Below are 26,702 nucleotides of genomic sequence, written 5' to 3' on the forward strand. Positions count from 1 at the left end.
CTGTTGCTTTTTGTCAATGAATTGATTTAGGGAATTATTTCCACTGTGATTAAAAATTATTTCTAACATTCTTCAGACTATTCTGCTTTAATATTTTGTCCTGTAGCATCTGTCAATGCAGCTTTTTATTGCACTCTTTGTTTTTCAACTAATTATGCTGGTAACTTGAAATGTTTTCCTTCTTGCTTGTCATCAGATTTAAATCAAGTCCTGCATTTGTCATTCTGTCAGAAAAGCAAAAGGAATAAGAATATTGATGCTTTCAAAATGAAAATATGTAACAAGGTCAAACCTACATAAAGGCTTCTGTAAATTAAGGCATCAGTATAACATATTGATGGGCAGTCAGAAAATTTTTAGTTGTCTTTTCAGTAAGATTAAAAAATGGTAATTTAAAATGTTAAATCTTAAGATTTCTTTCTGAAGACCATGTATCTTCAATATCCACATTTTAATTTAGAGTTATTCTTGCCTAACCCACTCAGTAGTAAGTGTGAACAATTCAGAATATTTTGTGGCATCTCATTTCTGGAACAAGGCATTCCTTTAATGGGCACAGGCATGCCATGGGAAAAAAAAAATCAGTTTTGTTAGTAGATTTATACTCATGAAGTATATGTGGTTTTAAAAGATACTGCTAAACCCAGAAGATTCTTAAATCTTGTTCTTGTCTTTAAACTGCATTTCCTAATACTTTTCAGGGTGTGTATTATAAGTCCAGTTTTGAGGAAGTCTCTCATGACACCATCTGTCTATGCAACAACCTGTGTTTTCAGCACAACCATGCCACCTCCCTGTGATAGCAATGCTCCTTTGCCGCTCTGGGAGAGACAAGAATCACCTGAGGGGGATTAGGGTCTCCCAGGGGCCAGCAGCAGTAGTGGACAAGTAGTTCCAGGAGCCAGCACCAGCTCATTCTGCAGCCTTCCCTTAGATTTTCCAAGGGGCAAATCCTCCTTCCTGTGCACTGAGATCCTTCTGTGAGCAGAGCTGGTGCAGGAGCCCTGATGGTCACCAAGGCGTCCTAAACCCTTGCTGACCTAGCTTTGTGGTGTCTGCACTCTGATGTGATGTACTATCACCCATAAGTGCTTACCATGATGTTTCTGAAATGTCAGAGCTGTTAAGAGAATAGGAAAGGTTGTTCTTAAACTAGCCAGATAGTAAATACGTGTTTCCTTGTGTTTCAGATGCTGTCTAAAGTTCCTGAAAGTTTCAGGTCTCTTTATCTTCGTAGTTGTCTGCTCTGTAAGTATTGAATTTTTAGTCTTCCCCTGGCCCCCATTTCTTTAGAATTAGTTCAAAATGAGCTATGATATTTTCTCTTAGCACACAGAAAATATCTTGGGGCAAAAACTGACAATACTGTACAGGGCTTCATGCCTAGTCATAGTAGTATTTGGTGCACTTGTCACCTCTCAGGACAATGTGGTTGGGTAAGCAGTTGATTTGGAGGGAGAAGCAGCTTAACCCCAAATTTGCAGGTTCCTTAAGGATGCTTTTTGAATTCAGGATGATCTTTTGATCCTGACACCTGAGGAATGCTCACAGGGAAAGCTGTGCTTGGGAGGATGCTGCAGCAATGACAGCGCTTCACAGTGTCAAAGGCAGAAGTTGATGGGGAGATTGGCATCTCCTTCAGGTGGCCAAAGTGCTGCCTCCCTTAGCAAAATCTTCAAATTCAGCAAAATCTTCAACTGAAAGTCTAGGGAAAATTTTAAAAAGCTGGAGTTTATTTTTTTAGTGGCTGTGAGGAATTCCTTTTTGGGGTAGCAGGGCTTCTGTGCCAGGAAGAAAATAGATGACACTCTGCACTTCCTTAGGTATGGGTGCTGCTTTACAGACAGATCCTGAAGGTTGACCTAGGAGACATTTTGAAAAAATGCATAAAATATGGGACTTTGGCTGTAAATTAACTGGAGGAATACTACTTACCCTTGTTAAGTATCCCAGAGATGCTTTTCAGCTGTGGTGGAATTATACTTAAAAATACTGAAACTCACAACTGAATGTGCAAAGAGTCTTTTTAAAGTACTTGAGATAAGTTTAGCAGGTCTTTGGCAGTTTTTGTTACTAATGAATGTTTATTCTTTATCCTTGCCCTAGATTTTATTTGGCATTTATCCAGATCAAGGTACGCCCTGGCAGATGTTGGCTGTATCACCTCTGGAAAGCTTCTGTATCCTTCTTTCATTGGAAAAAAAGGGATCTGATGTTTCATTGATAAAGCAGTTGAAAGGGTGTGTATTTACTGTCTTGCACCCTGAGAGGACAGGGTGATCTCAGAGCCTTGGCTGCATTTGGACTTGTCCTTGTCACTGGCCCAAGTATTCCTTCTCCAAGTTGTACTGAATGGCACCTGTCTGGGGCCAAGCAACTGTTTAGAAGAAGAAGCAATAGAACAACCCCAAATAAAAATTAGTCATCATAGGTCAATACAGATCTGAATGTGAAAAGTCTTTGAGGCTTGAACATTAAGTTAGTAAACAAACAAAAACTTTTGCAAATTAGTTACATTTATTCTTCACACTATATTTCTAGTTAAATCAGTCTGATCTGAAATCTTCTTGGCTCTTATTTCACTAGTGTTTAGAGAAGATGCACCTATAACTACATTTCACAAGCTCCTGCAAGGTCCCTTGTTTTGAAAAGGTGCAGTAGGTTTTCATTTTTGAGATGCTCTGTTCTTCTATATAACTGATCAGCTCCATAGCTTTGGGCAGGGAGAGTCCATTTTAAATAGATTTAATTATTAGCATTCTCACTGTCACCAATAATGACACTATATAATGCACTAATTAGTAGGGTAAATAAGGAAGAAAATGTTAGTGCTTTAGGGCAGTTTATAATTAAGAGTTGAGACTGCTTTTTGGAACGAAGCAGATGGACTTTTAGTAGGACAAATGACAACTTCAGCTGTAATCTCCTGTTCACATCAGTGTTTTTGGTCCTTCTTGAAACTGTTGTTGAAAGTTCCTATGGGGGTGTAGTGTTGAACAGCACCACGGTTGTCACAGCCTTATCCGCCAAAAGAGAATGAATTCAAAGAGGGTCTTTAAGCTCAAGTTTTAGTCAACTGTCGTAGCATAAATTGAAGTTTTCCTCTCTTTTCAGATTTGGGTTGGACCCATAGCTGTTGCATTGTACAAATTAGCTCTGCAACCAAATATTCCTTTTGTTTCAGGGAACTGCATTTGGGACTGGGATTTTAGACAAACAGATGTTCCTGTATTTTGCATTTTACCTATCACGTCAGGACACTTTGAGACAAATAGCTGTCAGACAGTCAGAATATAGCATTTCCATTTCTTACTTGACAAACCCAAAGCTAGAGCGTTTTAGTTTGTGTAATGTGTCTTGAAAACTAGATATTCTGTCTGCTGTCTGATGTCACTGAGCTGGGGAAAAGTGAAAGGCAAGCAATCCAGGAAAGCCAAGCTTCTTTTTCAAGATGATATAGTAATTCAAGCAGAAGAGTCAAGGAGAAAGATTGCCTTTCTAAAAGAATTTCGCAAAAGGCCCCCTGAATGTCCTCTTACTGTCACTGTCAGTCTCCATTTGCCCAGCAGAAAGTTAGTGTGGTTGTCTTCCCCTTTATTACATAGTGAAGAAAGGATTCCCCTTCTTGGCTAGGCCTAGGTAATGTTAACCATTCAGCCAGCAGTGCTGAAGATGCAATTTATGCTGGCTGACAGATTGCAGTACTCCCAGTGGACACTATGGGCTACTCTCTGAATGACCACAAGATTTTAATGGTAGGTTTGCAGGTGTGCCGCAGCAGTCCTTGCCACAAAGCCCTTGGAGGTTATAATCTGAGACTTTGGGTGGAAAATAAGTATCTTAGCTCATATGATGCCAAAATTGCAAATGAGCACACTTTACCTCTTGCTTCTGCTTCAAAAGCTGTTTAGAAGTATTGAATGGGTACTAAACACTTTTTTTTTGAGCTCCTTCCTCACAGTTTTTTATTTCCAGAAATGCCCAAGTACACTGTTGTGAGTGTCTGCTCACATATGCAATGTATCTCCACACACTCGAAAAGACAAAACAAAGTGTGAAATAGTTTTAAAAAACAAATTGAGTGATTACTTTTGGACTTCATGTCCTTTGTCATCCTAGTGTCACCCGGATTTTTTCGTTTTTTCTGCCATGCCCATGAAATCTCAGGTTTGCTTAGGGGCAAGACTTTCCTTCTCTGGTGCTGGGAGAGGCCTTCATTAGCTGGTGTGGAGGTGACCTGCTTTTCCAATGAGATCTCTGTTTGTGTTGCTATACCTGTATCTCTGGTTTGGTTTTACTCTAGCAGTTTTTCTTCTCATTACCTTCTTTATTATTAGCACACACGTATCTCCCATGGCTTTGTCCATCCCCGTGGGTACAAATCTGGCATGTAACACAGAGGTGTGCTGGCTGCAGATTCTGGAAACAACATCTTGCCCCCTGTGAATTAATAGAAGTTTTCTGAGTCTGTAATTTTGTGTGTGGTTGGTTTTTTTTTTTTTTAATACTGATTTCCGCATCAGCACCAGGCACAAATGCAATGATTTTAGTATAGCTTTTCAAAATATTGGTAATATCTTTCTTTGAACATAAATTCTTGGGATTTATTAGTTTTTAAATTCTAACAGTCAACTCTATAATACCAGAAAGAAGGAAGTTTATACTGAAGCCTGACTTGAGGACCCTTTCTGCAGGAAGCGAGATTCAATGTCACTGTTGATGTAAAATGTGTGAAGCATTTTCAGATCTTTTGTTCAAAGGCTGTATGTTAAGGGGAGAACATTTTTAGTTATTAAGATGATAGAAGAAGAGATATAGAGTCTGAATAAATTTCAGCATTTCTTTGTTTAAATTACATGTACCTATTCTAAGACATGAACATTTTTATTTTTTCTTAACTCTTTGGCCATTTAAACCTTCAGGAAGTGTCTCTCCATTAACTGGGTGATCAAAGAGTGAATAAGAAATATTCTTCACAACTTACATACATTTTCAGACTTGAAAATTTTTCTGAAGTATTAAATATACTTTGTGTTCATTCTTTTGTTTCTAAAAACTACTGCCCTGATCTAAGCAAATTTTAAGCTTTTGTCCAGCAATAGGGAATGGACAACTGGACCAGAACTAGACACTCACTTTTTGACTTGAACTAGGTTTTATGAAATTAAAAAGTAATTGAGAGTCATCATGCTTTTAAGGAATTATGCAAACTGTATGCTATTTCACTGTAATTTAGAGAAATGTCTGTCTCCCTGATGCAGTGCCTTCTTTTTTTAACTGTATCTCACACAGTTATAGCTATTCCTACACTTCTCAATAGTAGAAATATTTTATTTTTCAAAAAATGGTTAAGTCTTCAGCTCATTTCTATGCAATGGATCTCACACCTACCTCACTGAAGTGTGACTTTCTAGCTTTATTCTCTCCCTCAGTAACAACCTTTTCTTCCTCTCAACATTTGTACTTGCACCCAGTCATGTTATAGGTGAGGAAAGGTTAGATCAGTGTGAGCAAAGCAATTTCATTTTGCTTTTTTGGACTGATTGTCAGAAATTACCTGGAGAGTGGGCTGTAAATTCTTCCTGAGTCTGGCCAAGGATGTTGCATTTTTGTAAATATGTTTTAAAGTCTTTCAGTCCTGATCTGATTATCTGATTGTTTAGGTATTTGTTATCTCCCCAGTTAAATTTTTTGAACAAAGGATGACATTTTGAAAATTATATATTTTCACAGCACCCAGCATAGAGGGTTTCTTACTCACTTGCTCTTTATGTTCAAAATAAAACTCAATAAAAGTACATAACCTGAAGTCACATCTGAATGTGTATCTGCTTATTCCAAATCAGACAAAACCAGAGATATCAAACTGACTAGACAGGGGCCATTTTTGTGGATGTATTTCCACTCTCTCCATGAGAGATTTTATCACTTCCAGTCCAGGATTAAGGTCTCAAATTTAGAAAGTAGAAGATGTATCTCAATAGTAAAAATCTGTTGAATTTTAAATCATAGGCTAGATTTCTCTTTTCTTTGGATTCAGTGGAACTATTTAGAACAATTCCACATATGGATGAGGAATCTCTAGGACAAACGGACTTAAGACTCCTTATTATCGAATTCCTTGCTGTGGTTGTATGAGTTTGAATGATTTCTTAATGAATTTGTGTTATTGGTGCGACTGTTGGAGCAAGGAAAGGTCACTAGAAAACATGCAATCATGCCATGACCATTAGCGACACGGAAAACAACATTTCCCACTCCTGTGCAAGAGGTGTATATATAGAAAGAAGGATTGTGAGGCAAAGAATATAGCTATATTTTAGCAGAATTTTCAGCTTCCTTGAAGGTTCTTCTCCAGGGAGCAAAAATTAATGTAATTAATTACAAAACCACTCTAATTCCTTTAATTCTTTTCCTCCTTTGAATATTTTCTTATTTTGTAACTCTAGTTCTCTGCTGGGGGACTCTCCTCCATAATTTTTCCTTGCAGAAAGCATTTAAAAATTGTTTCTGTTTTTGATGTTGTTGGAAATGTACTAAGCATTTAGGCCTGCAGGCAATGTTCAAGCTGTTAAATAGATGGATGAAGACCAGGACCACGTGCAGAGGCAGCTAAGAAACAGAATCTCAAGACACAATTGATAAAATGCTGTAGAAATTGGTTTGTTACAGAACTTCTCAAACTGATGGAGCAGAGAGAAAGGATGTATCCACTGTAGACAATAATGGATCTGATTGCTCACACTCAAAAAAGGAGGAAAATAAAAAGTTCTTAGAGCATTCATCAGATGGGGAAGCCAATAGGGACAGAGAAGTGTGTAGTTTAACTTGTTATGTTAGGAAGGGATGATGTAGAAAAATCCTCACCAGAGATGAGAACAGGGATAGGAAATGAAAAAAAGAAAAGCACAAATACCAATGCAGAAAATAACACCAGTTAAGGACAATGCAAAAATGGATCCAGGGAAAAGGCCTTCTTTAAAATGGTGATATCCTAGAGAAACTAGCATAAGTGACCCGGTCATAAATCAGGATAAATGGTGTACAGCTACCTCAGAAACTTGAAAAGTAACCCATAGGCATAGCATTCTCAAGGTCTATTCTACAGTATACAGAATAGGATATACAAATAGATATTAAAGAAAGCATAAAGTCAGCCATCTGTGTGCAAATATAACAGAGAATCTCTGTCAAACAGAGCTTTTTGCCTGCCTCTGTACATTTGGAAATAATTACATGATGGAGGGTAGAGCAGGGGCTTGGTATTTTGGGGACTGACTCAGCTACTCCTAAGTTAGTCATCCTAGGCTCTCTTTACAGTTAATAGAGAGAATGGATGTTCCTCGTGAGCAGTTATTCTGATCTTCATGTGCTAGTCCAAAATCAAGCCATGAATTCCATCTTACAGGCACCCTTTCATCACTGATTTTAGGGAAGCAACCATCAGATGCAGATGTCCAAAGTACAGAAGCAGGACCTGTGGTGAATGAATACCAGTTTAAATGTTCAGCCACTGCATCCCATTCCATCATGTTGTCTATATAAGCCACATAAAAATAAAGTAACATGAGGTGACTGTCACACACTCCTCAAAACCTCTTCAGAAAACCAGGATCAGGAAACACAGCTCTTGGTTCAGATGGGAGCAGCAGACCTGCTCTGGTGCCAGGTGTAAATACAGACAGCCACAGTGTAATGCTTCACAGAGCAAACATAAACCCAAATCCCTTGACGGGCTAATTCACAGCAATAATGTGATTTCAAGAATAGAACTATATCAAAATGAAGCAGTTTAGCTGAAGTGAAATAAAAAATATCAGCTCTGTCTGTAAATCTCCCCAGGGAGATTTTTGCTTTAAAGGGGCACAGTGGAGGACGCATTACAAAAGAAAAGTTCAGGAAAGGAAAAGCATACTGAAATTGCAGAATAAAAAGGAATATTAGAAGTAAAAAGAGAGTTTTCCCAAAAGTTGTCCATATCTGAATGATTAAAATTCAGAGGAAATCACATTCTGGCAATTTAAAGGAAATATAAAAACAAGGTAAGGCAGAACAAAAATATTATGAAGTTCAACTTGATTAAAAAAATCATATTTTTTTCATGTAAGCATGTCTGAAGTTTTCTTCTGGTTTATTATGATTCCACCTTTCATAAAGGCTGTGATCTGCTGCAGTGTAACAATGGAATTATGACAGAGTCCCTAAATATTGTTTGGAAAAAGATAACTCTGATGGGTTTTAAGAGCCTCAATGCAGACTGGTGAATGCTGTTCTGTTGCACTTGCAATCAAAGGAGAACCTCTCTCCCTTTTTTTTCCTATGGCTCTTTATAATGGTTTTATAAGTGCACAGAATGGAATGGAAAAAGTATCCTTATCTGTAGAGGAAAAAAAGAAAGGAGCCACTCTTCTTGAAAATAAGGTTTAATTTTAGACATCCTTTCTAATAGCTCCTGAATGTGTCATCTAGGTAATTACAGGATTTATTTTAAAAGTATTGCTTAAAAGGAAGCTGCCATAATTATATGCACCTGAAGCTTTTCAAGACATAACTGGCTACATGCCTAGTGAAAAACTGACTATTAAAAGTTGTCCCAAATTGTAGGGTTAATGACTTCAGGTGAGCAGACCTTCTAGAAGGTTTAATGAATGTCTCTAGTTAAATGTATGGATATATGTCCTATTGAGACTCCTATTATATATCAACTAGTGACACAGAAAAACTGTCATGCCAAATTTTATTTAAAACTTTCAGAAACACAAGAGAACTGTTGTCATTTCTGTTTGTGTTTGCTAAGGATTGTGAGTGTAAATTCTTCAGACTGGACTTGTCTCCTGATTTGTTACATGTGAGATAATTTTTTTATCCTTTCCTGTGTGATTCCTTTAAGCAAAGAGATGCTTGGGAGCTTAATTCTTTAATTAATGGCATGTGAATGTCACTGGTGGTGTTTGTTCAGCTTGCCTTGCCAAGCAGGGTGGCATTTATTTACTTTGAATGCATCGGCTGCCCACCTGGTACCAGACCTAGGGTTTTTTTTTTTTGCTTACTATGAGAGATTACTCTTTTCTAGTTCCCAAAGGACCTCATAATCTCCCAAATCTTTCCCCATTAGACACTGACTTAACATGGATGATCTTCCCTGGGGGTCATTGGAAGCAGGACAGAGCACAGCACTGCCCTCTAACTATCCTGAGTTTTATCTTTTCCTGTCAAAGTCTCTTAGTTTTGAGGGCTATAAAGCATCTTTTTGGGAAAATTGTTTTGGTGGGTATATGATCTGGTACATTTTACTCTCTCTTTGTAGTATGCTCAATAAAATATTAGATGTTAAAACCATAAGATGTTCAAGCATGTGATTAAGTCTCATGATTTCAATGGAATACGTGTGTGTAAAACCGAGGAGTTATTTTTGTTTGTTAGCTTTTTTTTTGTTTTGTTGCTTATGCCTTAGCTTTCTACCTGTCACAGACAGGAGCAAAACAATTACAATATTGCTCCATTACTGTAACAAACAAACTGTGGAGAGTTTAAAAGCTCAGTTTTCCTTCTTCCCTCCCTTCCCCACCCACCAAGCCACAGGGATGCTTTTTTCAACCATGCCAGAAGTGGACTATTACAAATCTAGGTTTTAAAAGCCCTAGATGTATTGGAACTAATAGAACCAGACTTCCAATGGATTTGTGGATCATGGCTGGCTGATCTTTCAATTATACTAGACTAGGAATGTAGTTTGATCATATCTTATGTGAGATATCTCAAGAAAAAAGCAGCAGATGAGGGAGCTGAGTGCAATAGAGTCTGTGAGTACTTCAGCTGAAAGGACGCTGAAAATATCTTTCAAGTATTTGTAACATTGTGAGCAAAACTTTGACCTAAAAGCAAATAATCAGGCAAAATCCTCTGAAGTTTCTACATTGTTTTTACCAGTACAAGTTTTGTGATGTTTAAATTTCTGAGCTAATGGTGTAGCCTTTCATTAGTACCAGTACTTAAAGAGCCTTACTCCTCTGTCTCTCTGTGTATTTCTGTATGCTATTTTGAAGCTTTGATACATCAGGTAAAAGCCAAAAGTCACTAGAGAAGATATTTGTTCTGAACTTTTAACTCTTGTTTTATTAGGAAACTTGGTCAAAACAGTACCACTTGGTGAGGAAGTAGACATCGGTTTTGTTATTTTCAAAATTTCTGAAATTTAGCTGCAGAAAGTATTTTTTCAATATAAATTGACTAATTTTTTTTTCCTGGAAATTGTACAGCCTACACTATTTTTACTGGGAATTTGCACCTTAACAACTTTATTAATAGCTATGAATCTGACTGACTTTCACGATTCTGCTCTGTTAAAGTTAGACATAGGAGGCCCATTTGGGGCACAAGTTGATGAGCAAACAGAGGAATACATTGTCGTACAAATCAGCCAGAGTGAAGACACAGGATCAAGGAGGAGGCACCAGCAGCAGGTGACAGTCTTTAAATTCTCTTTCACTTTTTCTGAGATGTGTTTTATAATTTATTTCCATCACCACTGTGTGGATTAAGTGGCCATGCTTCTTCTTGCTTCAAAGTGTTTCACTTTCAGCATTAGAAAACTTACTGTAATTAAAGTTGCATTTTCTTTTGCCTTTATAAGGCTTCTCTGGGCTTCCTGCATCAAAATTTTGTTCTCTATATTCAGTGCAAAATGTGTTTTGGCATCTTCCCTCTGGAGGACATCCTGGAGGTGTCCTTCACTTCGTTGATTGAGTATGAGGATGATTTAGTTTGATTAAACCTGAGCATCCATAACAAACCTAATCAGGGAGAACTGATTTAGGCTGATTTTATTCCTGACCCACAAAAAACCACAAAAATTGTCAGAAGAGAGAAAAATAGGAACAAAACCCTCTATCAAAGACATATCACTTCTGCTGATATTGCTGAATATGACTCTCTTGCAGGTGGTATACAACTGGTCTCTACCCTTAAGTTCAAGAAGAAATCAGCAGATCTTCACAACTAGAACCTTTCAGATACCAAACAGGTTGGCTAAGAGACTGAAAAATGATGCATTTAAGGAGCAGTTTCCATAGACTTGACTAAGATATTATTTTAAAAATAATTATCACTGCATGTTTCAGAAAGGCAGGAAAGGATGACTTCTTGTTGGTCTTTGAAAGTATTTACAAGACTGTTTTTTTCTTGAGTTAATTTCTAAACAATACTTTTTAGAAGGAGAGAGTTTGTTTGAAGATATTTGAGGAGTTGCTTGCTTTTGTAAAGCTATAACAAATATATTAATAACTACTCAATATAAAATAATGTACAAATAAAACAAAAGGTATTTCATTCCAGGAATAAATGAAACTTCTTTTTCTTTCACCAGAGGCACCATCTTCATAAACATTCAAGCTTTCCTTCAGGAGTCTGGAAGTGTTCCTCTCTCCATGAAGCATCAGTACCTTCATGCAAATATAGAGGCACAAGTAACAGTAGCATCCATCATCTTAGTAGGTGTCTACGTGCTGATCATATTGGAAGTAAGTCAGTTTTGTACTTGGATTTCATTTTTTTTCCTAAGCTGTAAGTGGAGCACCAGAAGAATTTTCAGTCTTGGGCTTTGATATAATTTTAAAATGTGTATATAACTTCATGCACCATCAGTGTTGCTAATGATATGAATGAGATACATGTGGGGAAATTGTTCTGCATTGGAAGTGATTCTGCCAAGTTCTTTTAATGTTACAGTGATCTTGTATGTTTTTCTATTAGGCTCTATAAGTTTTCTAATATTTCAACAGAATTAAAGTTTTGTTGTGAGAGTAAAAATAGGTGAGAATTGCAAAAGGTGTGGAAAATTTGTTTTTAAGTATTGAAGTATTTTATAAGATAAAATAAAAAAACCATATTGTTATTTACATACTCTAAGGTACCTCAACTTTCAACAGGTTAAAATGAACATATATTTCAATAAGTGCCTTTTAGGCATTCTTTAACTGTATTATTTGAAGAGGAAATTGAGCTTGAATTAACATGAAGTCAAGGGACAGGGAACTTTTAACATATATTGCAGCAACATTACAAAACCTTGAGGTACTAAATCAAATAAAAATGCATTGTATCACACTAAGAATGGAAAACATATTATAAATAACATAGGACTCCAACTGAATTCTTTGAAATGAAAACACTTACTGTTATATTAAAATGAATTCCAAAGGTTGAGGAACACTTTAAAAAATTATTTTTAATTCATATGAGCCTCCACACTGTCAATTCTCTGAGTTGAATCAGGCCTGATTTACATTAGTATGAAACTAAGAAATGAATGAAATCAAGTCTACAAGGTACTCCGCAGTACATATGTCCAGCATGCTCATTTTCCTTCCACATCCATTGCATATTTTGAGCTTTTCACCCCGTTCCCCATTGAAATGGTAAGGCTGTAAAACTTCACCTAATCAAATACCAATAATGGATGCACACAACACATCAGATGCTTTAGACATTTAGATTATGTTGTTCAGCAATAATTATTTCTTTCTAAACCTAAAAATGCCTCTGTGTACATTGTAAATGAACAAAGAGACATTATGTTAAATGTAGAGGGGGATTGGACTAGATTTTTCTGTAAGTATGTGTAGGCATGCAGCAAAGCCCCAAAATAGTCTTAATACTTTTAAATGCAACTTATTTTTTCAAAAAAGCTGAACCAAACAAAATTCCCCACCCCTAAACCCCCAACCCCTACTATGCAACCTTTCAGCATTTGCAAAAACATCACGTTTTAAATATAAGCGACGGGGGGTTTTGTGTTTGCATCCTGAAAATCTGCTTTGGAAAAATTAATGTGGAAAAGGAAATGAAGACTTGAAACTAAAAAACAGAGCCAAAGAAAGAATTAGTTTTCCTGTTACTTTTAGGAAAAAGACTTAAACCAACCCATTAAATTATTTTTTCTGTGAAAATATCAGGGAAAGATTTCTATTGTTGGCTGAAAAATTATTTCTCCAAATTCAAAAGCAGAAATAGGTTCTCATAAGTAAACTTTTTTGAAATTTAGAGTGTGAAAAGCTACATATTGCATCATAATATTAGTTATTTTCTCCATAGCATCTATAGAAATGACAAATGCTACAACAAGAGTAAATTCTAAACTTTGTTTTTGAGTTCTATGGTTCCCTTGTGGATTTCTTGCAAGCAATGGATGCTAATATTGTTGGAATATGTAATACTGGCTTTCATCATATTCAGTATTTATAACTTCAATGCCTGAAGTCCTGCTTTCTCAACACATTGCACTCTCTATCCCTTTAGCTGTTATCACTGTTGGAGAAATCAATGTTACTGCAGAAACTACCTCTTTAATTTTTTAAAGAGATAGATTTTAACTTTTGGTGTTGCTGCTCCCCATCTTTTATCAGTCTTTATTATTTTCCTCTATTTTATTAATTATTATTTGCAATACAGCTTCAAATTCAGTGGACATCCAAACCAGTTTTAGAGCTATATTTTCTTTAAAAATGAAGAAAAAGGAAACATTTTATATGTTACAAATCACAAGAGCCTCTATTTCCTCCAGCACAGCCCATTTTTCCCAAGCATGAATGGTAAATCTTGCCCACAGCCTCCTCATTCTCACTGTACTCACGTTTTAATCTTTTCTTGCCTCCTCCTCTTGGTCTTTGCTACCTCAGTCACCAGGGACTGTGCAAGTCAGTGGAGGTCTCAGGATGTGCTATTCTTCACAAAACAAGCTGTTGAACTTCATTTCTTTGGGCATTGATTCTCAGTGTTGTTTCTTTTGAAACTGATTCCATGCTATGTATTCATAAAAACCAAATATGTTTCTCATAGAATAAGATGCCCATTTTCCTCTTTAATTTCCAGTGACTTCTAGTTTCAGGCTTAACACAGAATCACACAGAATCACACAGAAATTCTAGGTTGGAAGAGACCTTTAAGATCATCGAGTCCAACCCATGTTCTAATACCTCAACTAGATCATGGCACCAAGTGCCACATCCAGTCTTTTTTTAAACTCTTCGAGGGATGGTGACTCCACGACCTCCCTGGGTAGATGATTCCAGTATTTGACTACTCTTTCTGTAAAATACTTCCTCCTTATTTCTAGCTTGCATCTCCCTTGGCGCAGCTTGAGACTGTGTCCTCTTGTTCTGTCGGTTGTTGCCCGGAGAAAGAGACCGACCCCCAGCTCACCACAGCTACCCTTCAGGAAGCTGAAGAGAGTGATAAGGTCACCCCTGAGTCTCCTTTTCTCCAGGCTGAACAACCCCAGCTCCCTCAGTCGCTCTTCATATGGCTTGTGTTCCAAGCCCCTCACCAGCCTCGTTGCTCTCCTTTGGACACGCTCAAGCATCTCAACGTCCCTCCTAAAGTGAGGGGCCCAGAATTGGACGCAATACTCAAGGTGTGGCCTCACCAGTGCTGAGTACAGGGGAAGAATGACCTCCCTGCTCCTGCTGGCCACACTGTTCATGATACTGGCCAGGATGCCATTGGCCTTCTTGGCCACCTGGGCACACTGCTGGTTCATGTTCAGCCGACTGTCAACCAGCACCCCCAGGTCCCTTTCCTCCTGAGCACTGTCCAGCCACACTGTCCCCAGCTTATATCGTTGCAGGGGGTTATTGTGGCCAAAGTGCAGGACTCGGCACTTGGACTTATTGAACTTCATCCCATTGGATTCTGCCCATCCCTCCAACCGTTCCAAGTCCCTCTGCAAAGCCCTCCGTCCCTCTAACAGATCCACACACGCTCCCAGCTTAGTGTCATCTGCAAATTTGCTAATAAAGGACTCTAAACCCTCATCCATGTCATCAATAAAAACATTAAACAGAACTGGCCCCAGCACAGAACCCTGAGGAACACCAAATATGAATATTCTCTTACTTCACAATTCTGCTACTCTACTGCTGAAATTTTTTATATTGCTGTTGACTCCCTTGATCATGTCTTAGTTTTTTGTTTGGAGTTTATGGGCTATTTTCTTTTTTTTTTTTTTTTTACCTTTATGCAATCATCTGTTCTTTCATTAGAGGTTAATTCTCTTGAAAGTTATTTTCTTCAAATATCAATCTGTTCCCTCTTAGCATTTCAGTCTCCTATTCCCTTCCCTTGTCCCAAAGGAGAAAAACATTCAGCTTCTTGTAGTGCTTCTGCTTTGATCTAATCTATACCATTTTATAGACTTGTTGAAAACCACAAAGTATTTAATTTTGTTCTTGAAAGCATAAACTGCACAGGAAATTAAAAAACTTAATGTTAAAATAGAAAGAAAGGAAGAAAATAAATAAAGGAAAGGAAGAAAGAAAGAAAGAAAGAAAGAAAGAAAAGGAAGGAAAGAAAAAGAAAGAGTGGCAAGTTTACTTTTGTTGATCTCAGCTCTTCTGTCTGACCCTTCAGGATTACTGTGGAAACACTGGTTAAAATGGGTTACAAGTATGTTTTCACATTGGTCTACAGGACATCTGGTGTAAAAGGTGGATGTACAGAGTTCTACACTGATGTTGCTGTCTTAAATCAGTTTACAATGCATTTTCAGACAGGCTTTTTCTATTTTTGATCCTCAAAATGCATGTACTCTCTTGACTGTAAACTTGAAAAAAAAATAGAAAATTTAATTTTTATAAACCCCTGCTCCAAACACCTTTTTCTTTCAGCTGAAACTATTTGATCCTTTGCCTTGTTTGATTTCCATAATTTCTTCCAGAAAAGCATTTTCCTATGTGACTAAAGTGATTACTTGTAGCTCATTAACTGAATGATGTATCATTTCTGGTCATGAGGCATGGTCAAGGAAAAGTAGTGCAGATAAAATCTCATTGTTAGCTATCAGTTAGACAGATTTGTTAGATATCAGAGAAATACAGTTATCTTGTCCCTGTTTTTGTCTAGAAAAAAATGGGATAATACCCTGGTTATACTAAAGAGAAATCTATCCACCCATCTATATCATAAAATATCTGTTAAAATATTAAAGTTTTGCTGGTATGCAAAAAAGTTTTTAATTTATAAAGCTCTTATTTGTAATTATTAACTGCATATTTGCAGCTATGTTGAAGCTGCATTAATTAGAAATATGCAAGGAGGAATGCTAGGCATCAATTATTAAAGGATAGAGCTCATTAATTGAAATGAATTAATGTGTGCCCTTGTCCAACACTTTTCCCTAATAATATATTTGTTTTGTGTTGTGTGTTAAAATGCAGTGTTAGCTGTTTATGATACTTGAATGAGCAGAAGCAAATGTGAAAGTTAATTGCCTTTTAAAAGCTATTTTGTAAAACATTACATTTAATCAGGAGAAAAGGCAAAATAACATTTATTATACAAAGTTAATTTAAAAAAATTGAAGAAAACATAAGAGATACCAATAACATAGGAAATAGCAGAAAAGTGTATAAAAAATAGCAGAAAAGCAAGTATCAGAAATTCTATGAGAGTCTCCATAGGACTTAAAACAAATGATGTTATTGATCTTCATACACTATCTTGTAATTAGCACTAAGAAAGATCTTGCCAGGATCTTTTAAGTGGCATTTTAATGATCTGACATCTTGAATGACATTTACATATCTGTATTCTTAAAACACAAATACTTGAAAGTGCAAGATCTGGCCTTTAAAGCTTTAGTTTCTTACTAACATGAAGTATGGGCTTATAATCACAATTTAAATTACTTTAAGGTAAATGGAATGTGTCAGTTTCTCTCATATTACTTTTTTATTATTAACTAACTTAAATTATGAATAAACATCCCCTAAGCTTAATTTCTTTAACTCATATCAGAGTGATTTTTAATAGTATATAACAAGCAGAAATTAGTTCCAGAGAACTAAAATTTTATGTGATTTTAGTCTGACCATTTTTCTGTCATTTCAGGCTGGTTGAACCAGTGTTTACTGGCAGGAAACATTTTTACAACTGGAATAAGGGGTTATTTCTGCAGTGTATACTCACACAGTCCAGATTTTTTATCAAAAAAATTATGCTTTAGAGAGAGAATAGGAAAAGAGAAGAAACAGTCCTTGGCTATTATGAAGCATAACATTAAGTGATAGAAATATCCCTAATCTTAAGGAATATTTTTTTCTGATAAGGAAAGTAACAGAAAATGTGACTGATCACAGAAGTGATCAGCTTAGTCAGCATGGCTTCTGACTTCCCACCCATTCTTGTATTGATCTATCTTTAGATACAGACTGAGAAAAGTGTGGATTAGAATGTTCCCACCTCCACATATGTCCTTCCAAAAGACTGGTAGCAAAGAGCAGAAGAAAATCCATAGCAGTTATTGGAGAAGACCATGTGTAAAAGGAAATAGTAGCTGAAGCACTCCCTCGCCTTTTGTCAGAGAGAATATATTCCTGCTGCTATGGATTTTATTTGTTTTAGGATTAAAAAAAAATTGTGAAGAAGAATTAAAACAGTGCTTTAGGGTTGCCAGAAAATTAAGGATAGATTATCAGAACAAACCTTATACTCTCCTTAATAAGAGTCCAAACCATTCCTCCCTGGGCAAGAATAAAAGTTTCCTCTTATCTGCCTCACCGTCTGGGTGTGGTAGGGAGTAAAAGAACCCAGAAATTTTAAATACTGGGACTCTGAGGGTTGTACAGAACCTAAATCAGGGTAATGAAACCTAAACATAAAATCCAGTAGTAAAACTTACCTTAAATAGAAATTGAGCTTCCTCTGGAACAGTCTAACCTCATCTGCCCTGGGTAACAAATGGTTTTGGATCTTGTTTGGAGTCCCCATAACTCTAAAGCACTTTTACCATTCAAAAGTCCATTTCCCTCCATAGCTCCCCAGCTGAAACTGTGCACTTTGATGAGGCCACTCTTGCCATCCCCACGAGAACTGGTTTTAGGACATAAACTGAGGGTGTGCAGTAAAGCTTGCTGAGGTAGATGCTGGATGCCTGGATTGAACAAGGAGATCCAGACACAGGACAGATCCATCTATCCTGTTTCCCAGAGAGAAGTATTCAACAAGTGGTACCCTATATATTCTTCCAGAGAGAACAGCCTGCTACTGAGCTACCGATTAAGCAGTGCAGACAATTCCCAAATGCCTTTCCCTAATTGAGGAGGAGGCTGTGACCTCTCTGTATTTTGATCTCAGTACATTTTGAGATGCTCAGAATTACTTTCAAGTTGCTGTGCAGGAGCATTGCAAGTTGCTCCTTGTGAGGAGGACTTTTATCAGTACCCTCAAGGTGCCAGGATTTCTATTGCTTGTTTAGAGTAGAGCCACTGCCAACAATAAGGAGGGTATAAAAGGACAGAGCCAGCACCAGTAAGATAAACTAGCCATTTTTACCTGCCCTAGCTACAGCAAAGGGAAGAGAGCTTGAGGGAAGAAAAATTCTGTAACACAAAGAAGGGATGGGTTTAAATTAAAACAAAAATGCAATATAATAGCAAGCAAAATCCCCGGCTGGATCACAGCTTGAAATGTCATAATAACAATTTTGTATTATTAATCCAATATGAATATTGATTTTACACTGACTATTGCCTGCCTAATTGTTAGATCTATCTTTGTAGAAGTCTGGCTGTGCTCTGAATATGTGTGTTTTAAAGAAAACACTCCTTTTGGGTGCTGTGGTACTTCAGTAGCATGTAAACTGTCTTTAATTAAGAATGAAATAGGAAAAAAATTGCCACTGGATGGTGCTGCTCACTATTCTAAGGACTAGATAGGATTGTCTGCTTTGAAAGGTGTTGTCAGGCTTCTCTTTTCACAGAATGCTATTTTTTGAAATAATAGCACTCATATTTTCAACACTAGATGCAAAAACTAATTTCCAAATGGCTGTTTGCTAATTTCTGTGCCTTTAAAACCTAATTTTGAACTGTATTTTGTTCAATTTGTGAAAGACTGGCAAATACAAATGTTTTGCCCTGCCTTGCATACTATTTTTTTGTGGATTGGTGTGTTTCCTTTCTATTTGAGAGAAGGAACAGAACATTAAATTAGCTTAATTGAATGCTGCCGTTCAGCTTCTACCCTGCCTACGGCAACCAGAGGGTAGAGAGCGATGAAGTCTTAAAATTTTAACAAGTTGTTAGAACTCCTCTAATGCACACAAACAGGGATGAGAACCACTCAGATCTTTCTGGGGCCTCAAATGGTGTCTTCCTTCAGCAAGAGCAAAGGCAAAAGTGAGAGAAAATCTGAAAGTGTAGGGGGCAGGCTTGAAGGGAGATATGATGACATGATTTAAAGAGGATAAAAATTCAGAGCAGAAAAGTGCAGTGAAAAAAGACAGGAGATGTTAGGGATGAAAGACACTCCAGAGGAACTGCTAGCTAGAGCAGAAAGTTCCCTGTAAAAGTAGTGCAAGTACTGCAGCTTGCTCTACTGTTCATAGTGCATGGCTGTGTTTCTGTATGATTTATTAACCTACTATTTTAAGAGGGCTGACAAAAATTCAGACTGGAAGGGTAAAATTTCATTATTTGGTTCATGTCATTTATTTACTAGAAATTCCCAGTCTTATTAGTCTCAAGAATAGAGATAACTGAGACAACTGGGAAAATACAAATGGTGGCATCTTCTTCAGTTTCAGAAAGTGTTCAGAGACTGTAAATGGAATTGAGCATCTCAGTCCTCACAAGTGCCTTTAGGACACAAAGAATGAGGGTGTGCATTGGGAATGCTATCAAAGTACCTGGAGTGGATGGAGTCAGCAAAGCCTGCTGAGGTAGGTGCTGGAGAACTAGATTGACCCTTGCAAGACTGAAAGCTTGTTCCTAGGCCAGCCTGTAGGTAAACAATGGCTTTGATCATGTTGGCCCACAGAAGCAGTTTGGTTTATTTTCTTCTTGGTTCTTTACTGGCTCATGACCAGATCTCTTTACTTAAGTCATGTAGAACATGCTTTATGTAGCTAAAATATTTCAGGAATGAGTGCCTTGGCACATAAAAATGATCACTATCCTCTCTTTCTGCAGGGCTCACCTTTCTATTAATATGACTGGATTGAAGGTCCTGATTTACAGAACATGAATTTGTTCATTTCTCTATCTGTCCACTTCTGTAACAAGGCAAAATCCCAAAATTCATACCAAGTACAGATTTGCTTTTAAAATTTGACTCAGAGGGGCTATCAAGCTATCAGATGTTACTGGATAGTACCTTTTGGAGTTTTCTGGAGATATATAAAAAGGATTTTCTTATAACATCAGAACCATTCCAACATGTTGAATCTGGAAAACATCCACTTATGACTGTAGTGATATAGGTATGGCAAACTTCTCTCTTTTGTACGATTCTGATAGAAATATTAGCTAGCTATTTCTGATAGAAATATTATCTTTTTATCCCTCTTTACCTTAATATTCTGAGTTGAGAGGTTATTTCAAGACAAAACTCAATTTAGCAGTCATTTCAACCCTCATCTCATAGAATTACACCCTCTTCTGGGTCCTCTGTCCATCATCTCTACAAATGATACTTCCCCCCTTCCTTTCTAGTTCTACGCTCTTTTCTCCAGCTTTACTTTTTCCTCAAGTTTCTAAGGCATGAAAATTCAATAGTTTGTTTCATCTCATGCATCATATTTTTGTTTGCATCATTCAAAGATCTCTTTGAACCAGTTAATCCAATGCTCCATATCAGCATGAAGCTTCAGTCATTCAGTTTTCTCTACAAACAGCAAACAGTAATATAGCTGAGGAAGAAAACTCATAGACTCTGAAAAGATTGTAAATTGTACACTTTGTTCATTCAAAGCCTTTGACAGAGCTTTGGAGTAACAAATATCTCTGCAGAATCTAGAATCAGCCTACAGATTTTTGACATAGAAGAGGGGAATTAATTAATCTGGTAATTTATTCACAGGAAATAATTTTATTTCTTAAATCTCTTTCTCTGCCTATCTCTCTCCCCGATTCTCTCTCTGCATTGTTTTATGTATAGAAAAAATTGATGTTAGCTTAATGCAGTTACTTAATCACAGGACTTCAGGACTGCCTATCCTAGACAAGAATTGTAAGATATCCTTACCTTGTATTTCTTAACTTGTTCTAGTTAATGTGCTGCTGTAGTTTAATCCCAGCCAGCATCCAAGCCCCAGGAACTGCTTCTTCAGTCCCCCACCAGAGGGATCACAGAAAAAATTGAAAGGACAAAAGCTAGAAAACTCATGGATTGTGATAAAGACAGTTTAATAAGGAAAGTGGAAGCTGCATGCAACCAAAGAAAAACAAGGAATTACTTCACTTCTTCCCAAGGGCAGGAAGGCATTTAGCCATCTCCAGGAGTGCAGGGCCCCATCATACAGAACTTGGGAAGGCAAACACCACCAATCCAAATGCCCCTCCTTCCTCCTTCTTCCCCCCTCTTTATGCACTGATCATGATGTCATATAGTCTGGAATATCCCTTTGGTCTGTTGGGGTCAGCTGTCCTGGCTCACAATCTCCCACGCATCCATAGTCTGCTCATCAGCATGCAGTAGGAAAAGCAGAAAAGGCTTTGGCTCTGCACAAGCCCTGCTCAACAATGACAAAAGCACCTCTACATTATCAGCCCTATGTTCAACACATATCCAAAACACTGCCCTCTTCCAGGGCAGTGAAGAAAACTAGCTCTACCCTGGCAAAAACCAGCACACGTATCATAGGGATAAAAGTGAACTAAGACAGGCATTTACTTGGAGACCATATAGTATTACTTTTAATCACTTTCTATTTAAGACAATCATCTTGTATAGGTTTTATATTGAGCAGCATTGTATTAGAAAGTGACAAACTGTTGCCTTCCATGACTTCCCCTAAGGCAGGGTTGTTTCTACCAGGACTCCTCCACTGACATTAAATCAGAACAAGTAATTTGGCACACAATCTAGGCAGAAATAGTTATTATAGCAGAATATCATAGATGGGTGCTTTCTTTCCTCAGGGTTGAGTAGATGTTCAGAAATTATAAAATTTGCTACAGAGTCTAGTGTTTCCATTTAAAAATAACAATTTAGGTTGGGTATTTGTCTTTAAAAAGAGCTTATTGAATATATATTCCATATATATGAATATATATGGAATATTATTTTCACAGTTACAGGCATAAATATTTATTATGCAAAGAATTAATAAGAATGCATGTTAGTACTAAGATATGATAGTGTTTCTAAATCCACAGATTTCTTCAGATTTCTCTTAACTGGTCTTGGTCACACATTTCATGCAAATGGCAATACTATAATATTGATTCACCATGGATTTCTTAAAATGAGTAAACTTTTGGTCCCGGATTTTTTTTCCCTTGCAAGACATACTTATGTACAGTGATGCAGTTTTGACATATTTTGACTTATAAAAATGAGATTCATTATTAGATTTTCTAAATATTTAACCTAGTGTAAAGTGTTATTTTACGATTAATGCCTGTATGTATGGAATACATTTAGATAGAGTCCTAATCTTCAGACAAAGATGCAAATAGCTGTTCTTGTTGTCACAGATTTTTGTGATGCTTTGAGTCACTTTGGGATTCTTGATGCACATAATCTTTCACCAGTGTGCCTTACATGCTTACCTCAAGAATTGCTTTAGCCCATCCCTGCACACTGCACCAGCATGTCACACTTTCTAAGCTATGTGAAGCAGCTCCTTTTTGCCTCTTTAAAATCCCTACAGAGTTTACTTTCTACTGCTTACCTAGGTAATTCTAAGGCAATTAATCTTCTGTTGTCATTCATTTTGCACAAGCTGTTGAGCACATCCCCTGTGAGGGGTTCCCATGTGCTGGACACAGTGCCCCAAGGCTGAAGGAGCTGCAGAACTGCTTCTGCAGAGCTGGTGTCAGGAGCAAACTGGGGGCAGGAGGGTGAAGACAGCTAAAACATTAGCTGCCATCACCAGCTGAAGGGGAGATATGCTGCTATGCTTTCACTAACTGGTACTGGTCAGTCTCTTTACCAGAGGTAAGCGTGTGGAAAATCAAATAAATATGTCTGGCATCACAAAATTTCTTCTACACTGAACTCCTTTGTATCTGACTATATCCTATAGTTCTAGTCTGTTGCTTTGTTGTGTCCAGATTTTAAAATTTGCCAGAAATAAAGAAAATTTCCATGGTTTAAGAATTTGGTGACATTCAGCTTTGAAGTGGATCTACAGCAAGGCAGAGTTAGTTCAAAGTATTTAAAGGCTTTTTTTTTTACCCTTGTTTTCTATCATAAGCCCATATTTTCAGTCATGTTACTTGACAGTTAGGAAAAATTATCTAAATTTTAAAGCTAAATTACCATTGTTTTTCTGCAATTTCCATTTTTGATTACAGCTTTTGATGCTAGTGTTAGACTTCTGCATTAATTTTCCAAAATGTGGGGTTTTTTGAATCCATTTAAGAGTGAATCAAATATGTGTAGCCATGAAAGACTGAAGTTTCATCTGTATCCTGCTAAAACAACTGGAATAGTCCAAGGAAAACAGACCACCAAAATTTGTAAAATACATGACAGCATAAGCATAAGATAACTCCATCAAGGGATGTGACTGAGGAGCACATTTTCAGAGGCACTTAGGCTAATAGTGTCTTGATTATCTTTGGGAAAAACTGTGGAAAAAACCCTCTTCCACTGCTGAGGTTGTTTTATTTTAACCAAATCAATCCTTATTAAAACATAAAAAGGAATACATACAAAACATAAAGTCAGAAAAAAAAGCTATCCTAGGGTAAGTTATATTTCTCCCCCTCTTTGTCACCTGAGAATAAAGAAATAAACTAGAGACTTTATAAAGTCTAAGAGGGATTTGGCTGTTGATTTTATAAGGAAGATCTCAGCTATTCTGAACGTAGGTGAAAAATACATAAAACTCATATGTGGATATAGGTTTGGTGATAACTTATTGAAATGCAGTGTTGCCACTCTATCAAATGTAAATTAATTTATCAGTAAAATAAGTTCAATAAAACAGGCTTCACTGGAGACAAAATGGATAAGAAATGAATATGGGTTTTGTTTGAAGCTTTACATTAAAATCATTGACACTTATATTTCAACTGCTATTTATGACTTAAAGGACTTCTGGAAATAAAATACTTGGTATGATATATCATTTACCAAATATCTTCAGAAATGCATTATAGAAATGCATGTGTCCTGGATTTCAGCTGGGAAAGATATGCTCTGAAATAGCACCCAGGTTGTCACTCAAATGTCTTCTAAATATTTTCTTTTGCCTCCTGGAACACCATACAAGATTTAGGGTTTAGAATTCAGAATAATTTTTAAAATGATGCTGTTACAGTCTACCAAATTGTTTGATGAACTCAGTGCAAAAATTCCAAAGCACTTTCAAATAGATAAAGAAATTTAAATCTGGGAAAGGTCTAGGCTTTCTAAATCCAATTTGCATTATAGTTCTGCAACTGTATATTGTTAATTAATATCAAGCAAAAAGACTTGTGGCATAAATTATTTGGGTAGCTTTAATGTCTTACTTTAAAATGAACTCATGACTTAAGAGTATGGAAACTACTAGAATCAGCATTCAGCACATTGTGTTTATCACACAGCAGGCAATCATGAGACGAACTTTCTACAGAGAATTATGAAACAAAATTGCTATAGTAGCCTTTCCTAGTTTTTGCTTATTCTGACTGACTCTATGAGGTTGTTATCAACACACCTATGTTGTTGACACTGTTGTTTCACTGTTGCAGCTTTGGGTATTTCCATTTTTTTAATATAAAATACTGTAAATATCCATTCCCTATTTTTTTCAATCTCTTCATCTCTTAGACTTGTAATGTCCCATAACAGTGAGCTCTAAACTGAATCCTGCTTTGTAAAGAGTGAAATCTGGACTGCATTATTTTCAGTAGCACTTTGTAATGGTATTACTGTCCCTTTGACAAAGGCAAGAGCCCTATCCTTTGCTGTTGCAGTGGGTCAGCACTGCTAGGTATTCTTCAGACAAAAGTAAAGGTGATGGTGAATGCCCTTTTTGCAAAGAGTTTTTAAGGTTTGCAGTTGAAATGGGAGGTGGGGAGCTCTAGCATACAAACTGATACACTAAAAGTCTTGTATCTTCCCCCTCATCAGTCCTGTCTTTCTCATCTCCGTGGTCATTGCACAAGGATACGCCCTTTTTCAAGTGAGAGAACAATCAGATGTATACACATGATTTTTCACGTAACCTTTAAAAATGTCTTTAGATCTGAAGTCCACTAAATCTCTCAGCTTTCCTGGGATTAAGTCTCTGTCTTAATTTATTTTTAAGCTCTTTCAATTCTCTACCTGAGCTGTTGTTTATGGATACACTCCAAGAATCATCCTGAAAAGATACTCATCCTCCTGCCAATCTTCAAAAGGGTTGGCTCATCTGTGGTATTTTTCAAAAGAATAATAATGGAATTTCATTTGATATAAAGCCCTCCAAATGTTTATTAGATGGATTTGTGGTTCAAAGAATGTCAGAACTCGTAACCTTCACCTCCTAACTTCTATATTTGTAAGTTTTTAAAAATACCTGTGCAAATATGTTATTTGTTTGGGGTTTATTTTCTGTGAAAAGAAAATTAAAGAGAGTAATCTATATTTTCCTTAAGCTTCCTAAATATCAAATTTTGAATATTTACAGATCTCAGAGTTTACATAAGTGTTCTTTCTAGGCTTTACATTACTTTATGACTTTTATTTGATAGCTTACTGGAATGGAGAGTTGTACATTTACTAAGTTTTTTCTAATAAAGCTTTGCACCTTGTTCATTCTTCAGGATATACCTTTGTATATCCTTCTTGAAAAACCACCAGAATGAAGGAACTGACAGATGACTTAATTTGTTCAGTTTCTTTCTGCAAAAATTAAAGCCAACTTCACCCATAGGTGACAGCAAACTCTTGGAAACTGAAACTGCAGTCAACTCAATGCAAGCAATTAAGCACACAACAGTGACAACAAAAGTGCTTATGTGAAAATATGCAAAAAATCTGTAGCTAAACAAATTTCAGAAAACCTAAGATATCTTTCTGAGAACTGCAAAAGAGCCACCTAATGTGGGTGGGGATTGCATGAGGAGAAAACCTTCAGTTTGAGGACAGCTGAGGATTTCCCTGCAGCCTACACTAGAGCTTTGCTCTGCTGAGAAGCTGATCCCCTTCCTTAATGGACAGCTCTGCTTGGCATCTCGTATTGGAGAGAGCTGTAAATTCTAATTGCTGTACCTGCTTTCCAGCCAGAAGAGCTATGGAATGTTATCAAATGCTTCCCACCTTTGCAGAACCAGAAGGGCCGTATGTGTGCGTACATGTCAATGCACTGAAATGGGAAATCAAAAATGAGTCAGTGAGTTAAAACACACATTTCTGTAGGAGCTGGTGGGAGCTGCAGTCTGTGTTCTGAACAAGTAGGTCAGTAGGGCTTAAAAATCTTGGTCTGATCTCCTGCTTTGTAACCATGAATAGGTTACTCTTCAGTGCATTTTTAAGGAAAACAGGAGAATAAGATAATTTTTTTTACTCTTGAGTTAGTAATTTATGTATTTATTTTTCTAGTAATTTGATAAATTGTGTAGTTCTTTACCATTTCCATTAAAAATTTGTAATCAAGGAGAAAAAACAAAGCAAAATCTTTCCTTTTTTGCTTTTCCTTTACAAACATGGAGGAGAGCCTTGAGATGCTCTCATCCTATTGTTTGTTATCAGCAAAATATTTCTTATGAAATTAGAGGCAAATGAAATAT

At 36.8% G+C, this 26,702-nt stretch overlaps 1 protein-coding gene across 1 annotated transcript in view; it reads left to right on the forward strand.

Moving 5' to 3' along the window:
• OCA2 (OCA2 melanosomal transmembrane protein) overlaps nucleotides 1–26,702 on the forward strand; it is a 159,409-nt gene that overhangs the window by 24,049 nt on the left and 108,658 nt on the right. The window contains exons 4-8 of the mRNA XM_066571574.1: nucleotides 1,191–1,248; nucleotides 2,107–2,179; nucleotides 10,309–10,463; nucleotides 10,941–11,023; nucleotides 11,366–11,519. Coding sequence (XP_066427671.1) covers nucleotides 1,191–1,248; nucleotides 2,107–2,179; nucleotides 10,309–10,463; nucleotides 10,941–11,023; nucleotides 11,366–11,519 — 523 coding nt within the window. The remainder of the gene's footprint in view (nucleotides 1–1,190; nucleotides 1,249–2,106; nucleotides 2,180–10,308; nucleotides 10,464–10,940; nucleotides 11,024–11,365; nucleotides 11,520–26,702) is intronic.

This window comes from Molothrus aeneus, chromosome 2, assembly GCF_037042795.1.
Source record: "Molothrus aeneus isolate 106 chromosome 2, BPBGC_Maene_1.0, whole genome shotgun sequence".
Taxonomy (NCBI): domain Eukaryota; kingdom Metazoa; phylum Chordata; class Aves; order Passeriformes; family Icteridae; genus Molothrus; species Molothrus aeneus.